This window comes from Amyelois transitella, chromosome Z (assembly GCF_032362555.1).
Source record: "Amyelois transitella isolate CPQ chromosome Z, ilAmyTran1.1, whole genome shotgun sequence".
Classification (NCBI taxonomy): Eukaryota; Metazoa; Arthropoda; class Insecta; order Lepidoptera; family Pyralidae; genus Amyelois; species Amyelois transitella.
Genome location: NC_083535.1, coordinates 13,427,621 through 13,444,355, shown reverse-complemented (window position 1 = coordinate 13,444,355; position 16,735 = coordinate 13,427,621). Strand labels below are relative to the sequence as shown.

Below are 16,735 nucleotides of genomic sequence, written 5' to 3'. Positions count from 1 at the left end.
AGGAAAAAACAATACCAATTAGGAAATTGATTATAATTTGTAATATTAGAGTGGAACTAAAAAGGAAACGTTCTTAATTATAAGAAAACTACTAGAATTGACTCACCTTAAAGTTAGATTCATCAGACCACACCACGTTAGCCCAATCTTCCTCTGTGAAATGTTGGTACTGTAAAGCTATTCTAGGCGCTTCTTTTAATTAGTTTCTGACAGCCTAGGCTTCTTCCTGGCTTTGCACCCTTTTAGGCCTGCTTCCCCGAGTCTTCTTGTGTCGGTTCGCGAACTTATTGACTTTCCAGCTTCATCTGACAAGGCAGCAGCAAGCGCGGATGAAGTTATCTTCCTATTTTTCAGTGACTCTCGAACCAATTTTCTATCTTCGCGATCCGTAGTCACACGTTTTCGGCCTGCTCGTGGTTTGTCGTCGTGGGTACCGGTCTCGGCAAACCGTTTGATGGCAGACTGTACAGCGCAACGCGAACATTTCACCAACTTGGCGATTTCTTTCTGGGATCGCCCTTGTTCGTGTAAAAGTTCAATTGTCACTCGATTTTCAATAGTAATTTTACTTTTTTTGGGCATTTTAGAATTAATATGATGTCAATTTGTCGCTCAAAAAAAATTACAGCTCGTTTACTAGTTGAAGTCTAGAACACAACTGGTCATATAATCACTGATGAGATTACAAAAAACTGAAATCTTTTGTTTTCGTTGACCAGGGTTTTTCATGACCTCAAAATATGCCACCTACTGTGCCAGGTAACGTTTTATGACCCTGACAAGACATTAAAGATAAGTATTTATTCATTGTTTCAATAGTAAACATGCATTGTGTATTTTTAAGGGGTGCCTAAAACTTTTGGCCAAGGCTGTATTTTAATATAAGTATTACGGTCTATGCTTATATTTAGAATATTCCTTTGCAAACATCGCATCTATATATATATGTGGGAATGAAAGTAAAACAGTGCGGAATTATATCGTAAATCTTCTTATTTTTATTGGACTTGTTAAAAACACATCTTATAACGTCTTACATTGTACCACAGACTCGCTGTCCTATCTCTTAATGTTGCCAGCGTAAAAATAAGTAAGATGTCAGCTAACAAAAAGGATTTAAATAAAACTTCTCCCACATATATCCAATTATATATCGTGTTATCTAGCGACGGATCACAAAACGTAACAGCCGGATTAGGCCGTGTCCTTAGATTAATTATTCTAATGTTTCAACAGACAGATGCACATTTGGTAACTAAAGCTGGAAGGCTGATGTCGTAAACAGAGAGTATAGAGAACTGTATGTTAACATAAGGGACAAATCATACGAATGGATAGCACCAAATGTAAGCTAAGGAGTTGTGTCATGTGATGATAATACAACAGTGCTCATATAGATATATCTGTGTAGTCTTATATATATATTATATAAATAAAAATATATACGGGACAAATTACACAGATTGACTTTGCCTCGAAGTGAGTTCGAGACTTGTGTTACGAGATACTAATTCAACGATACTATATTCTATAATAAATACTTATATAGATCTGACATCCAAGACCCAGACCAAACCAGACCAGAGAAAGTTCGTTTCTCATCACGCCCTGACCTGGATTCGAACCCGGGACCTCTGATGTCACAGACAAGCGTATTACCGCTGCGCCACAGAGGCCGTCAAACAAAGGAAGATAAACATCTAAGACCTAGCCAATCAGAAACCGTTCGTTATATCCTGAACTGATCGGGAATCCAACCTATTTGTGGCTCGAAAGGTTAAAATTAAAAAAGATCCCAGACCATCTAAAGAGACTATACAGGGTGTAAATTTTTTTTTACTGACATGCGACTATATGTCGTTAATATTTTCATATTCACTACTATTGTTAGTACAAAAAAAATAATTACAATTGTATAAAGCAAAAGTGACCAAATGCACAGCTATCTCTCATACTGTAACAGGGCAGATATATGTCGAGACTTAAGTCCGAACGAGACGATTCACCCGCTACCGTTCCGTACGTGACGACCAGGCTTGTAGTAAAAAATATAATTTCCCTCCCGTTCAGTTCGTCAAGGCACACGTTTTGTTTTACAATTTATCGCGCGTAGGTTTATAATGGAAATAGTGTAGTTATTTTCAAATAACTGCTTTTAAAATGTGAGAGGGACATAATAATGTTCTCTTTCGCTTTAGTCTCTGCGCTTTGCAAGCGGAAACATATATATACACACGCACACACAAACAGTCACGTCCCTGTATTCCATGCGGGGTAGACAGTGCCAACAGTCTTGAAATGACTGAGTGGCCACGTTCAGCTTGGCTTTATGATGGAAACAAATACAATTATACCTTAATTGTGTTGTCGTCACATTTTATCCTATTTTGAAAATATTTTTTTTCTCTTTCCCTCATAACCTCTCTGGAGAGGAGCCCGGGTTAAGCTTTATAACCACGACCCCGGATTGGGTGAGTCAGGTTTTAACACGAAGCGACTCCCGCCTGACCTACGCAACCTTTGCAGGGGAACCTAACCCGTTTTGGATCATGGTAAAAAAAAAAAACTGTAATTGTAATCGTGTTCTTAATGTGATGCTTTCCAAATGTAAGAACAAAATAATCGAACAGGTAAATACTGGTCAGAATCTAAATTTTACCACACAATACCCAAGTTCAGAAGGTATGTTCATTCACTACGCCGTATCATCATCTTCCATAATGTAATGTAATTCTTCTATAATGTAATTAATCTTCTTTTTTTTGTCTTCCCTGATTTCTAAAACTAACCACTTGCATTCTCCTATTTGTGATGTAATATCAAAATCTTTACTGAAACGCATATTCCAACCGGTATTTTAATTTCAAAACACTAAATTCTTAACGTAAAGTATGTGATGATAAATTATGAAAATTTCAACACCCTACTTATTTTTTCAGATTATTTGCAACGAGAATCGTATACAGAGTGTCCCCTTTCAATATTCAACGCGATTCACCAGACACCCTGTATAACTCATTACACCATTTCCGTCATAATCCTGCGCACGCCACAATTTCTGAACACATCCAAGATGACTTCCACAAATTATAAAACCTTTGCTCTGCCGCTCTTTTATTTATCACATAGTACAACTAGACGAACCAAACCCGCCAGATTAATCCACATATATAAATACGTAACTATCATTATCTATTTACAAAACTTCATTCATTATAGCTAGTATAAAAAAATGATATATGTATTCCCTCTGTTTTCGATCAAACGTGGAAATTTTGGAAAAATATATATACATAATATATTTTATGATGGCCTTTGGCCAGTTGATATCATAATAAATAGGTAGGTATATATAATTTAAAGTGATGTGGAAAGTAGGATATTTTTATTGCCGATATTATTTGATACAATATATCGATCAATATTTGATATTAAACTAAATGTGTTATCAACAGAATGGTAAGATTATTCTTTAAATCTCGCGACGGCCTTGTTAATCGTAAACAAGTTATCTGAATGTATTACGAAAGCCACGCGGTAAATAATAATGTGATGTGTACAGGATTTAAAAAAAAAGAAAACACTGGCCAAATTTTCAGCAGGTCTCATAAAAAAAAAACAATTTTGTCTTACTATTGAAAGTCAAAATCTATGTCCAAATTCTTTACAAAGTCTATTGGAAATTGTACTAAAAATATCGGCCAGTTATCAGAAATAACCCTGTTTAATATAAATTTAAATGTCCGTTAAACATTGTATTTAACTGTATAGGAAGGTATATTTATAAGATATATATTAGTGTTAATGACTCGCACACGACTTGCGAACGTCAAAATTGTGTTACATCAATAAGAATAATAATCTTTTTTTAAAAAGCACAGATCAATAACAAAAATCTCATATAAAAAAAAAACAATAAATTAGGTAGTATTATAGGTTTAAAAAAAAATATCATACTTTTTTCTTTTAAATATGGAAGTAAATATAATGATAAATTCAAATGTTGAGCTCAGATCGTCGTTCCACGCGATCTCGGGAAGCGTACATATCCGCACATTAGCACGCCTCGAAACTTATAAACTTTGGTATTCACGAACCGGTTCGAGCCGGTTTTTGAACCGGTTACAGCCGGTTGTCCAGTCTTATTTCGAGGCCGACGCGTTCGTCCTGCCGCTGCGTATACCGAGACGGTCTCACCTCCGTTCATTGAACCAGTTAAGACCGGTTTGAACCGGTCCGGACCGGTCGGAAGCGGCCCGTGTGTACGGTTGCAACGCGGGCGTTAGTCGGTGCTCTCAAACTCTGTGTCTATCCGACGCTCCAACGCCTGCAATTCTTTCTCGAGCTCTTGCTGCAATTGGAAATACGTGTATTTTGATTAAATTAATTATACACATTATTATTGTGCCGTGTGGTTCCCGGAACTAATAGTTTTTTCATTAGATTAGCCGGGAAACACACGACACTATAAAAATGAAAAAAGAAAAGGGCCACTCCATCTCTCTCCCATGGATGTTGTAAAAAGCGACTAAGCTAATTAACTTGGGATTCTTCTTTTAGGCGATGGGCTAGCAATCTGTCACTATTTAAATCTCAAATTCTATCATCAAGCCGTGTAAATAAAAAAGCGACTTAGGGACAAGCTTATTAACTTGGGATTCTTCTTTTAGGCGATGGGCTAGCAATCTGTCACTATTTGAATATCAAATTCTATCATCAAGCCGTGTAAATAAAAAAGCGACTTAGGGACAAGCTTATTAACTTGGGATTCTTCTTTTAGGCGATGGGCTAGCAATCTGTCACTATTTGAATATCAAATTCTATCATCAAGCCGTGTAAATAAAAAAGCGACTTAGGGACAAGCTTATTAAAATGGGATTCTTTTTATAGGCGATGGGCTAGCAATCTGTCACTATTTGAATCACAATTCTATCATTAAGCCAAACAGAACTGAACGTGGCCTTTCAGTCTTTTGAAGACAATTTCAGACTGTTAGGCAGAATATTGGCTCTGTGTACCCCGCAAGGGATATAGACGTGATTATACATATACATTTTTTAATTATGTTGTTCCCCTAGAGTCTATTTTTGTATCCTTTTCCTCACATTTTATAAAAACCATTGATTTGTGATAACTTTCTGAGCTACTTCGTTGTTTTTGTTTTAATGTCTTGTTGTTTGAGTTTTTGTTCTGTTAATGACTCATTTTACATGATCATGCTGTGTACACTAAAGCTGGACATTTTACTTGTTCATTATTATACACATTTTCTAAGGATAATAATGCAATTATGTAATCTGTCTGTATGTGTACCTTAATAAATAAATAAAAAAAAAAAATGTATGTGTGGATACTTACGTCGTCCGCCCGGAAAGTGTCGTTGACCGATAGCCGGTCGGTCATCGCGATCAGACGGTCTGTGCCGACCGCTAAACGGTCGCCCGAAACGTTGAACATCTACCATCAGACAATAACAACATTCATTTCAATCAATCAATACATACATAAAGTGCCGTGTGGTTCCCGGCACCAATACAAAAAAGAATAGGACCACTCCATCTCTTTCCCATGGATGTCGTAAAATGCGACTAAGGCTTACAAACTTGCGATTCTTTTTTAAGGCGATGGGCTAGCAACCTGTCACTATTTGAATCTCAATTCTATCATTTAGCCAAATAGCTGAACGTGGCCATTCAGTCTTTTCAAGACTGTTGGCTCTGTCTACCCCGCAAGGGATATAGACGTGACCATATGTATGTATGTATGCAAATACTCACGTCTTCGGAAGTGGACGAACAATGTGGTATGGCGTGCCTCATCGAAAATATCTAAAAAAAAGAAATGAATAAAGTTTAAGTTCTGTTTTTTTTTATATATTTATTTTTACTAGCTGTGCCCGCGATTGCGTCTGCGTGGAATAGTTATTTTGGGCGTCATTGAAGCTCTCAAGGATGAATAATTTTCCCCGTTTTTTTTTTCACATATTCCATTATTTCTTCGCTCATTATAGTTGCAGCGTGATGTTATATAGCTTAAACCCTTCCTCGATAAATGGTCTATTCAACGCAAAAAGAATTTTTAAACTCGGACCAGTAGTTCCTGAGATTAGCGCGTTTAAACAAACAAACAAACTCTTCTCCTTTATAATATTAGTATAGACGGGGTAAATGTTTCTATTTATGTAATGTTTATGATTTTCATTTTTTTTTTTAGTTTTGTTTGTGTTTAACTGCTACGTACATATGTATGTTCTTTCCTGTAGTTTTTTATAAAGTCAACTAAATTTGTATTTGTAATATTTGTTGAAATACAATTGAAATACAAATATTTATTATTAAAATCTCAAATAAATATATTAATCTGAACAATGTATTTTCTCGTCCACATTCTAAGTTTGGATATATGTGAAGTTGACGTCGTTAAAGAAAATGCTGTAGTGCAGTATGTTACCGTTTCTTCTGCACTGACGCCTTGGAAGCGGCACTAAACTTAAGTTAAAACTAATTAATTTAACGTCAACCAATGTTGTAAAACCAAAACATTTGACAAACAATTATTAACCGATATGAAGTATCCTATAAATACATACATACATAAAATCACGCCTCTCCCGGAGGGGTAGGCAGAGACTACCTCTTTATCCTATAAATAATGAATAAAAATTCACCATCATCAATCATGTCGTCTAAATACCAAAAAATTATACACTAACGTCGTTAGAATTAGGCGCCCAGTCGGCCCTGCGCTCGGCGGGCGCCGGGAAGCTGGCGGCTTTCATGCGGTACTCCGAGAGCAGGTAGTCCTCTGATGGCACCGCTGTAAATGTACCAACATATATATATATATATACATAGATACATACATATTGTGCCGTGTGGTTCCCGGCACCAATAACAAAAAAAAAAGAATAGGACCACTCCATCTGGCAAGTCGGCAAAATGCCACGGGCGCCTAGCCGGAAGGGGCCCCCGGTCAGAAGAGAATCCCAACTCCCAACATTTCTTATTTATCATACATGTTTAGTAAAAAAAAGTTTTAGTCTTGATTTATTTTTGTTACCTACTCAGTTTCCTACACAAGTAAAAAAAATATTAAAAATTCAAAGCTTTTGTAAAAAAAAAAAGGTTGTAACCCAGTTTTAGAACGTACCTATCCGATAAATTTGCCACGGGCCACGAATGGTATAGTTACGCCACTGCATATGGTCACGTCTATATACCTTGAGGGGTAGATAAAGACGACAGTCATGAAAAAATTGAATGGCTACGTTCAGCTGTTCGGCTTAATGATAGAATTGAGATTCAAATAGTGACAGGTTGCTAGTCCGTCGCCTAAAAAAGAATGCCAAGTTTATAAACATATCCCTTAGTCGCCTTTAACGACATCCATGGGAAAGAGATGGGAGTGGTCCTATTCTTTTTTGTATTGGTACCGGGAACCACACGACAAAATACATATATAACATACATATATTTTTGTCGAAATATTGTATCGTATTGAAATCATTTTAGTTTTACATTCATTCGTGTAGACAATGTGCACTCGTCCACGATTTAGATTGTGACTGAACCACCAAAAACAAATAAAATATTAACACAATATAAGAAGGTAGTTTTCAAAGAAATAAATATATACTGGACACAGATTGAGTTAGCCTCGAAGTAAGTTCGAGACTCGTGTTACGAGATACCAACTCAACGATACTATATTTTATAATAAATACTTATATAGATAAACATCCAAGACCCAGACTAATCTGAGAAAGTTCAATACTTGAGCTTTCCGTTCACAAAAATTATTTACACGTACAAAACACAAATTCCATCCCAACTAATATAACAATTGCGAAACATTAATATTAGTCTGTTTGTTACCTCTTCACAGTTTTGCCTCTGAACCGATTTTGATGAAACTTTTCAAGGTCAATAGTTTGTTTGTTACCTCTTCAAAGTTTGCCGTTAAACCGATTTTGATGAATCTGTTCAACGTCAAAACTATATCTCTTTTTGTTAATTCCAAGGGGAACATTAAAAATAATTTTATTTTACAGCGAATGATCCAAAAAGCTAGTCTAACAATACACTTACCGTCATCAAACGAATACGGGCTCGCATTTCTATTCTGTTCGTGCTTTATCGGCACAAACAGATTCTGTATCGGCATATTATCTATCGGGTACGCTTGCACCGGATAGACGGGGAACTCTCTATACGGGATGTTGTTCGGTACATCATCGGGCGGCATTATATTGTTGTAACGGCCGTAGAACGGCCGCTCCGGTACAGGTATCATGATACCGTTCTGGTTAAGGTTCATTGGCTGGTTGTGGATCAGTGATGATGTGTAGTTCCTGGAATCGTTAACACGGGTGGGGTCAAAATTAAATATAATTGGCGTTTGACACAATTTCATAGATATTATTACTTTTTTGTTACCATCTCTTTCCCATGGATGTCGTAAAAGGCGAATAAGTGATAGGCTTACAAACTTGGGATTCTTTCTTCAGGCGATGGGCTAGCAACCTGTCACTATTTGAATCTAAATTCTATCATTAAGACAAATAGCTAAACGTGGCAATCAGTCTTTTCAAGACTGTTGGCTCTGTCTACCCCACAAGGGATATAGACGTGACCATATGTATGTATTGCTTTTTTGTACTACAATTGAGAATATTTTTTATACAATCTTTAACAAAAACCTCGCCTATTTCACGGAGAGGTAGGCAGTGTAAACTCGTCGAATCGCGTAAGTAAAACCGCGTTGAAAACTGTACCAGCAATAAATAATAAGAATTCAAGCCAATCATTTTTGGGAATTTCAAATTTATACGAGTTCAACTTCCTGTTCACAAAGATGATATAAATAAGAGATACACAGTATACACTTTGCTGAACACAAAAAATTGACACATCTGCCATCAACCTGCCAAATGTCTCATCTTCTTCATTAGACCATCCGGTTGAAGGTCCCCCGTCTCCGTGTCTTCGTAACTGATGACTCTGTCTACCCCGTAAGGGACAAACCCTTGTTATTGTATATTAGGTATCAACCCACCATAATCCTTTTTCGTAATACCTACCAATTAAGTTATTTTTGTAACATTTTTTGTAAATTTTTATGTGATTATGGTGAGACAATAACATACATACATACATATCATCACGTCTATATCCCTTGCGAGGTAGACAGAGCCAACAGTCTTGAAAAGACCGAAAGGCCACGCTCAGCTATTTGGCTTAATGATAGAATTGAGATTCAAATAGTGACAGGTTGCTAGCCTGTCGCCTAAAAAAGAATCCCAAGTTTGTAAGCCTATCCCTTAGTCGCCTTTTACGACATCCATGGGAAAGAGATGGAGTGGTCCTATTCTTTTTTGAGACAATAAAGATTTATTTATTTATTTATTTATGTGTGTGTGTGTGTATACTCACGTGGGTGACAGAACTGCGTCGACGTTGTGCGGCGTGTCGGAGGCCGGGAACTCCGGATTTTGGATCAGCTCTGGATGAGGCTGATTGGTGGGCATTGCTGGAAGAAATGTTAATTTTATATGACAACCTGATTATATAATTACACAGTACCCGGTTGAGCGAGCTATGCTCGGTCTACCAGAGATGGCGCTGATATAGTTTCTTAAAACGCGGTTTTTAAAATGTTTATATATCTTGGGAACCGAGCTTTTCTCGAACCTAGGACCTTGATAAATCGATTCCTTGAGCCGAAAGGCACCTAATCTGTAACTTTCACGAAAATCGTTGGAGCCGTTTTCGAGATCCTGATTATATACAAGAATTGCTCGTTTTGAATATATTAGATTAAGAATACAGAAAAAACCCGTTCATTCTAAGTTTGGATAGTTGTGAAGTTGACGTTGTCGAAGAAAACGCTGCAGTGCAGTTTGTTGCCGCTTCTTCTGTCTTGGAAGCGGCAGTTAACTTAGGTTTAAGTAATTTATTTGACGTCAACCAATGTTGTGAAACCAAAATAAGTCCAGGACAGCTATACTAGCTAGACAGTATACATAATATCTTCGGAGCATAACATCCTACTAATATTATAAATGCGAGTTTGCGAGTATGTCAGGATGTCAGTATGGATGTTTGTTAGTCTTTCACGCAAAAACCACTGAACCGATTACGATGAAATTTGGTATGTGGGTAGCTGAAGACCCAGAATAACATAGGCTAGTTTATTTAAAGGATAGGCTAACAAACTTGGGATTCTTTTTTCGGCGATGGGCTAGCAACCTGTCACTATTTGAATCTCAATTCTATCATTAAGCCAAACAGCTGAACGTGGCCATTCAGTCTTTTCAAGACTGTTGGCTCTGTCTACCCCGCAAGGGATATAGACGTGACCATATGTATGTATGTATGTTCCCGAGGGATTGATAGGGTTTCCATGCGGACGAAGTCGCGGGCGGCCTCTACTACTACTACAACATACATTTGTTAAGAACAATGTATATAATTATACACTCACGTGGCACATTATAGTTGTCCAGATGGTGATGGGGCATTGGGAACCTCGGGTAGATGGCCTGGGGCGGCAGCGGCAGCTGGGGCACCCCCCCCGCCACCATGCCGGCCGGCATGCTCGGCATGTACGCGAAGTTGCCGTTCGTGGGCTGACCCGGCATGGATCTATACCTGGGTTTGATGATATATGAATAATTAGAGCTAATGTTAGTGTGGTTCTCGTCACCATTACAAAAAAAGAATAGGACCACTCCACCTCTTTCCCATGGATGTCCTAAAATGCGACTAAGGTATAGGCTTATAAACTTGGGATTCTTTTTTAGGCGATGGACTAGCAACCTATCACTATTTGAGTGTCAATTCTATCATTAAGCCTAATAGCTGAACGTGGCCATTCAGTCTTTTCAAGACTGTTGGCTCTGTCTAGCCCACAAGGGATATAGACGTGACCATGTGTATGTGTGTGTTAGTGTTTTTTGTATTTTTTTGTTTAAACAAATTGGTCACAAATCAAACTCGGTTCGGTTAGGTTAGGTTAGGTTAGGCTGGTGTAAACCACCAAAGCGGAGCGAGCGGAGCGAGCAAAGCGTTCAAACTGAGTCAAAAAAGTCTAGTATAGGTTAGGTAATAAGAGCTAATGTTGGTGTATTTTATAAAAGTGTGGTGTAGTAGTTATAATTGGATTTAAGTGATGTGACGTCAATAAGTGATACATTGTATCCAATTTTGAAAATAAATCTATTCTGTTCTATTCTTATATTTTTCTTTTGTGCTGTCCCGTAGTGCCAGGCATCAATAGAAAAAGAATATATCTTTCCCGTGGATGTCGTAAAAAGCGATTTATCCCTTAATCGCTTTTTACGACATCCACGGGCTTAAAAACTTGGGATACTTCTTTTTGGCGATGGGCTAGCAACCTATCACTATTTGATCACCTATCGCCTTTTACGACATCTATGGATACGAGACGGAGTTGACTTATTTTCTTTTTTTTTATTGGTACCAGGAACCACACGGCACTTGCCACATTATCTTTATTATTTCGAAAATTCTTGCCGTCTCTTACAAACACTCATCATACGAGTATGAATAGCCTTTGCATACTTAAGCTATGTCGCTAAAGAACCCGGGGTCAATACTACCTAACCTAGGTCATTTGACGCGATTATACGGACACAGTGGCTGTCGTGTGACCTAAGTAAACCTAGACCACAAGCAAGTCTAGGATAGGTTTATTGTCTTTGTCCTTCATTCTTCGCTCAGCTTATATTAATTCAAAGTCGCCTCTTAGTACGTGATAGATTGATGTAAAATACAAATATGTCATAATAGTAATAAAAACAGCTATTAAAAAACTAAAAATAAAATTTAAAACAAATACAAAATTAAAAACGACATTAAAAATGGTAAAATAACATATTTGATATAACAGTTCGTTGTCATTTCAAAGTTTTTCGCATAAATAGTTTTTTTTTAATTTTAATTTAATTTTAAATTCTTTCTTCTTTTTTGGATTGTCGTCAGGGGCCAATTTTGCGCATAAATTATTTTTTCCTAATGTTCTTTGTCATAACATGTTTTGGCATAATGATTCTAAGGCATAATTGATTTTTGACATACATAATTCACTTTTAAGTTAGATTGTTTATTAATTAAATAGTTATGCTTAGACCATTATCCGAAAGAAAATTATGTTTCAAAAAATCACAATTCCGTCATACTGTATGCTAGATTACAATACGGCATAATTTTTTATGCTAATTGATAAAAACCCTTGTGGTCATAGGCCCCAAGGGTTTCCCTAAGATATAGGATTTTTACAGTTCGCCAGGAGGAAAAAAATACTTAAAGTGACTTAAAATATCTTTTGGAACTGTCGCTTAGCGCTCAAAAGTAAAATTAATATTCGCATCAAACAAAAAAGTGCCGTGCGGTTCCCGATACCAATAGAAAAATTAATAGGATCACTCCATCTCTTTCCCATGGATGTCGCAAAAGGCGACAAAGGGATAGGCTTTAAAACTTGGAATTCTTTAAGGCGATGGGCTAGCAACCTGTCACTATTTGAATCCCAATTCTGAACGTGGCCTATCAGTCTTATTAAGACGTTAGCTTTGTCTACTCCGCAAGGGATAAAAACGTGATTATATGTATGTATGTAACAAAAATAAATATAAATTGTAATTATAACTAATCTCAAACAATCATAAATAGATAAATTTGCTGTGTATAAAAATCTTCTTGAAATTAGCATACACATAATTAATACTACATTAATGGCATAGGATACTAAAAAAAATATTGTATCATTTGCAATTGCTAAACGCTAGCAGAGCAGCGAGCAAAAGCTAGTGACTGTCGCCGTTGAAGCTATATCTATCTACCTAACCATCATCCTTTGTGCCGCATTGACTCAATGCACGCGACCGATAGTTTTTTTTTTTTTTTTTTACTTTTCGATTTTCGAATCATAGTCAAATTTTATTCAAAAACAGCTCCGTATTCTTATTTTCAAAATCCCTAAAATAATAAGCGATACTTCAAGACATGGTCCTTCGAGCCGGATACCATTTTAAGGATCAACGATTTATATATTTATTTTACAAAACCCAAAACAAAATAAGCGACACTTCAAGACAGTCGCCATTGCACCTCAGTTATATAAGTAAAAGCCATAAGAATATATCTGTTAAAACATCGTGAGTAAACCTGCACATTCAGGAAACTGGATGTGTAATAATGATGATAACAATAAGGGTTTCCCTCGCTCGAATAAAGGTTGCGGAAGTCAGATAAGAGTCGCTTTGTGTAAAACCCTGACTCACCCAATCCAGGATCCATGGTCAAAGGCATACCCCGGGCCCTCTCTCTCTCTCTCCAGAGTGGTGAGGATGCAACCGGCACTAAAGTCAGGAGGAAGAAGAAGATCATAATACCTCTTTTTTATTTCATCAATTGTAATGGTTAGTCACCACACATGATATTTAGAACATAAAAAAAAACAATAAACACACTTCCTCGCATTGCTATAATACATACATATGGTCACGTCTATATGCCTTGCGGGGTATACAGAGCCAACAGTCTCGGAAACACTAAAAGGCCACGTTTAGCTGTATGACTGAAAGAGACCGAGGCAATCTAAAAAATATGGTCGGGTAGATAATTTCGCAATAGCAGTATGCATAGATATAGTCACGTCTATATTCCTTGCGGGGTAGACAGTGCCAACAGTCTTGAAATAAACTGAAAGCCCACGTTCAAACGGTACGGCTGTATGATTGATTTAAAAAGATTATCTTTTTTGGAAATAAAAAAACACATTGAAATCATTCGCAGGTTTAAATGTGAGCATTTTATATAAGTATCTATATGTCTTAATACTACTTACAATGCAAAAGAAGTAATAATAAATAAAAGCTTTTAAAAAAATAATTTAAACTATAAAATAAAACATGACGTGATGACTCAAAAAAACCTTAAAAAATAAATAAATTAACATCGTGAGCAAACTTGAACTGGATGTATAACCATGGTCTAATACCAAGTTAAGTTTCCCAGCAAAAGTCGCGGAGGTCAGACGGGAGTCGCTTCGTGTAAAAACCTGACTCACTCAATCTAAGTTAACGGTCAAAGGCGCACCCCGGGCTCTAAGTAAGAAGTTTCAAGCATTATGATCAAGCCAATGGACTATTGAAAAGTATAATTTGTTAGTGATTTTTCAAATTTTACCTGGCAACACTTAATTTCAAGTGTCAAATGTCAGATAAAAAAGATATTTGTCACTTGTCAAGTCCAATCGTGTATTTGTCAACATTGACATTGGCAGAATCGTCGTTTTATTGAACGATGGAGCCATAACATTAAAAAGTTAAGTTGTCGATCGATTACGCTTTTGGCGTGCGTAATTTATTGTATTTAAAAGAAGAAAACTCAACTAATATTATGAATGCGTAATGTTATTAGTTTGTTTGATACATACATAATTAATTTATTTGATTTGCTACCCATACAAATAACAATGTTATACAATACATATAAAATAACAAATTTATAAGGGTGTGCGTTGCAGCAATACAAAAAAGGTACATAACTAAACGTATTTATTGTTGATTTTCTGTCACCTCTTCACGCGTCATGAATTGAAACGCTTTTAAAATATCACGTATTAAGAGTCTGGAGAAGAACATAGGGTACCTTTCATCTCGGTAAAATTTCCCGCGGGATTTTCGAAAAACCTTTATATTATTCTATAATTGGCGCTATATTCGCGCTAGAAGTTAGTCAATGAATACATACATACATATAATCACGTCTATATCCGCTGCGGGGTAGACAGAGCCAACAGTCTTGTAAAGACTGATAGGCCACGTTCATCTGTTAGGCTTAATAATAAAATTGAGATTCAAATAGTGACAGGTTGCTAGCCCATCGCCTAATAAGAAGAATCCCAACTTTATAAGCCTATATCTCAATCGCCTTTCACGAAATCCATGGGAACGATACGAAGTGGTGGTGCCGGGAACCACACGGCAATAAATCAATGTTAAACACAATTAGTTTACCTCTCAAGTTCCTCCCCATGGGAAAGATACGAAGTGGTGGTGCCGGGAACCACACGGCAATAAATGAATGTTAAATATAAGTAGTTCACCTCTCAAGTTCCTCCCCATGGGAACGATACGAAGTGGTGGTGCCGGGAACCACACGGCAATAGTAGTAGTTATAATTAGATTTAAGTTATGTGACGTCAATAAGTGATACCTTGTATCCAATTTCGAAAATAAATCTATTCTAATAAATGAATGTTAAACACAATTAGTTTACCTCTCGAGTTCCTCCTCGGAGTGCGCGAATGTGCATGTGTTCCCCCGGGGACAGAAAGATCTCGTCGCCGCGTCCCGACACATTGACACCTTGTATTTAGTATGGGTCGGTGTGGACGCTGCTGTTTGTGGCGATGGTTGACCTATAAGATAATACGTACATACATACATATGGTCACGTTTATACCCCATGCGGGGTAGACAGAGCCAACAGTCTTGAAGACTAAATGGCCACGTTCAGCTATTCGGCTTAATGATAGAATTGAGATAATATACAAATAAAATAAATATATACGGGACAAATTACACAGATTGAGTTAGCCTCGATGTTAGTTCGAGACTTGTGTTACGCGATACTAACTCAACGATATTATATTTTATAATAATACTAAATACTTATATAGATAAACATCCAAGACCCGGGCCAATCGGAGTAAGTTCGTTTCTCATCACGCCCCGGCCGGGATTCGAACCCGGGACCTCCGGTGTCACAGAGAAGCGCACTACCGCTGCGCCAGAGGCCGTCAAAAAATACATACATATATACTACTATTATAAAGCTGAAGAGTTTGTTTGTGTAAACGCGCTAATCTCAGGAACCACTGGTTCGAATTGAAAAATTCTCTTTGTGTTGAATAGACCATTTATCGAGGAAGGCTTTAGGCTATATAACATCACGCTGCAACTATTAGTAGTGAAGAATTAATGGAAAATGTGTAAAAAAAACGGGGGAAATAATTCATCATTGAGGGCTTTAATGATGCCCAAAATAACTATTCCACGCGGCCGAAGTCGACGAAGTTTTCAACTCGAACCAGTATATCCTGAGATTAGCGCATTCAAACAAACTCTTCAGCTTTATAATATTAGTACTTATAGATTAATATCACTACATAGTATAAAACAAAGTCGCTATTTTAGTCTGTTTGTCTGTATGCTTGAATCTTTAAAATTACGCAACGGATTTTGATGCGGTTTTTTGTAACAGGTAGAGTGATTCAAGAGGAAGGTTTTTATGTATAATAACATTTATAATTTTGCACCCGTGCGAAGCCGGGGCGGGTCGCTAGTAGTAAATTAGCCAGGAGACCAGCTCTTTGAAAGACAATGTAGACATATCACTCACTGGTAGTGGGTTCAATTCTCTCCTTGTGGTTGTGGTTCGAGTCCCGGCCCGTGGCCTGCTGCTGGAGGTAGTGTATGAGCCCGGAGACCACCTCCTTCAAGGAGCTCATCACGTCTGCCAACTGCTTCCACATCGGACTCTTTGCGTCTGCGCAATTACGATATTTAAAAGAGATATGTCAAAAATACAGGGTGACATTTAAAACAACTGCATCCTTTTAAACATAGACTACACCCATGCTTCTGAGCCGTTTGAGCCTATTTTTATTTGAATTAAACGACATCATTTTCACATGTAAAAAACCC

General features: G+C 37.1%; 1 protein-coding gene across 2 annotated transcripts in view; it reads right to left on the bottom strand.

Moving 5' to 3' along the window:
* LOC106129548 (roquin-1) overlaps positions 1 to 16,735 on the bottom strand; it is a 34,408-nt gene that overhangs the window by 8,182 nt on the left and 9,491 nt on the right. Inside the window, exons 8-16 of one of the 2 annotated variants that reach the window (XR_009657547.1) lie at positions 16,431 to 16,577; positions 15,306 to 15,447; positions 10,483 to 10,649; positions 9,432 to 9,528; positions 8,088 to 8,350; positions 6,713 to 6,816; positions 5,778 to 5,828; positions 5,359 to 5,457; positions 107 to 4,351 (exon numbers count right to left, since the gene is read on the bottom strand). Coding sequence is in view for 1 of the 2 variants with exons in the window: in XM_013328146.2 (XP_013183600.1) it covers positions 4,283 to 4,351; positions 5,359 to 5,457; positions 5,778 to 5,828; positions 6,713 to 6,816; positions 8,088 to 8,350; positions 9,432 to 9,528; positions 10,483 to 10,649; positions 15,306 to 15,447; positions 16,431 to 16,577 (1,139 nt within the window). In the remaining variant the exon portion in view is untranslated. Of the gene's footprint in view, positions 1 to 45; positions 4,352 to 5,358; positions 5,458 to 5,777; positions 5,829 to 6,712; positions 6,817 to 8,087; positions 8,351 to 9,431; positions 9,529 to 10,482; positions 10,650 to 15,305; positions 15,448 to 16,430; positions 16,578 to 16,735 lie in introns of those variants that run through there. The other variant, XM_013328146.2, reaches the window with a different exon arrangement.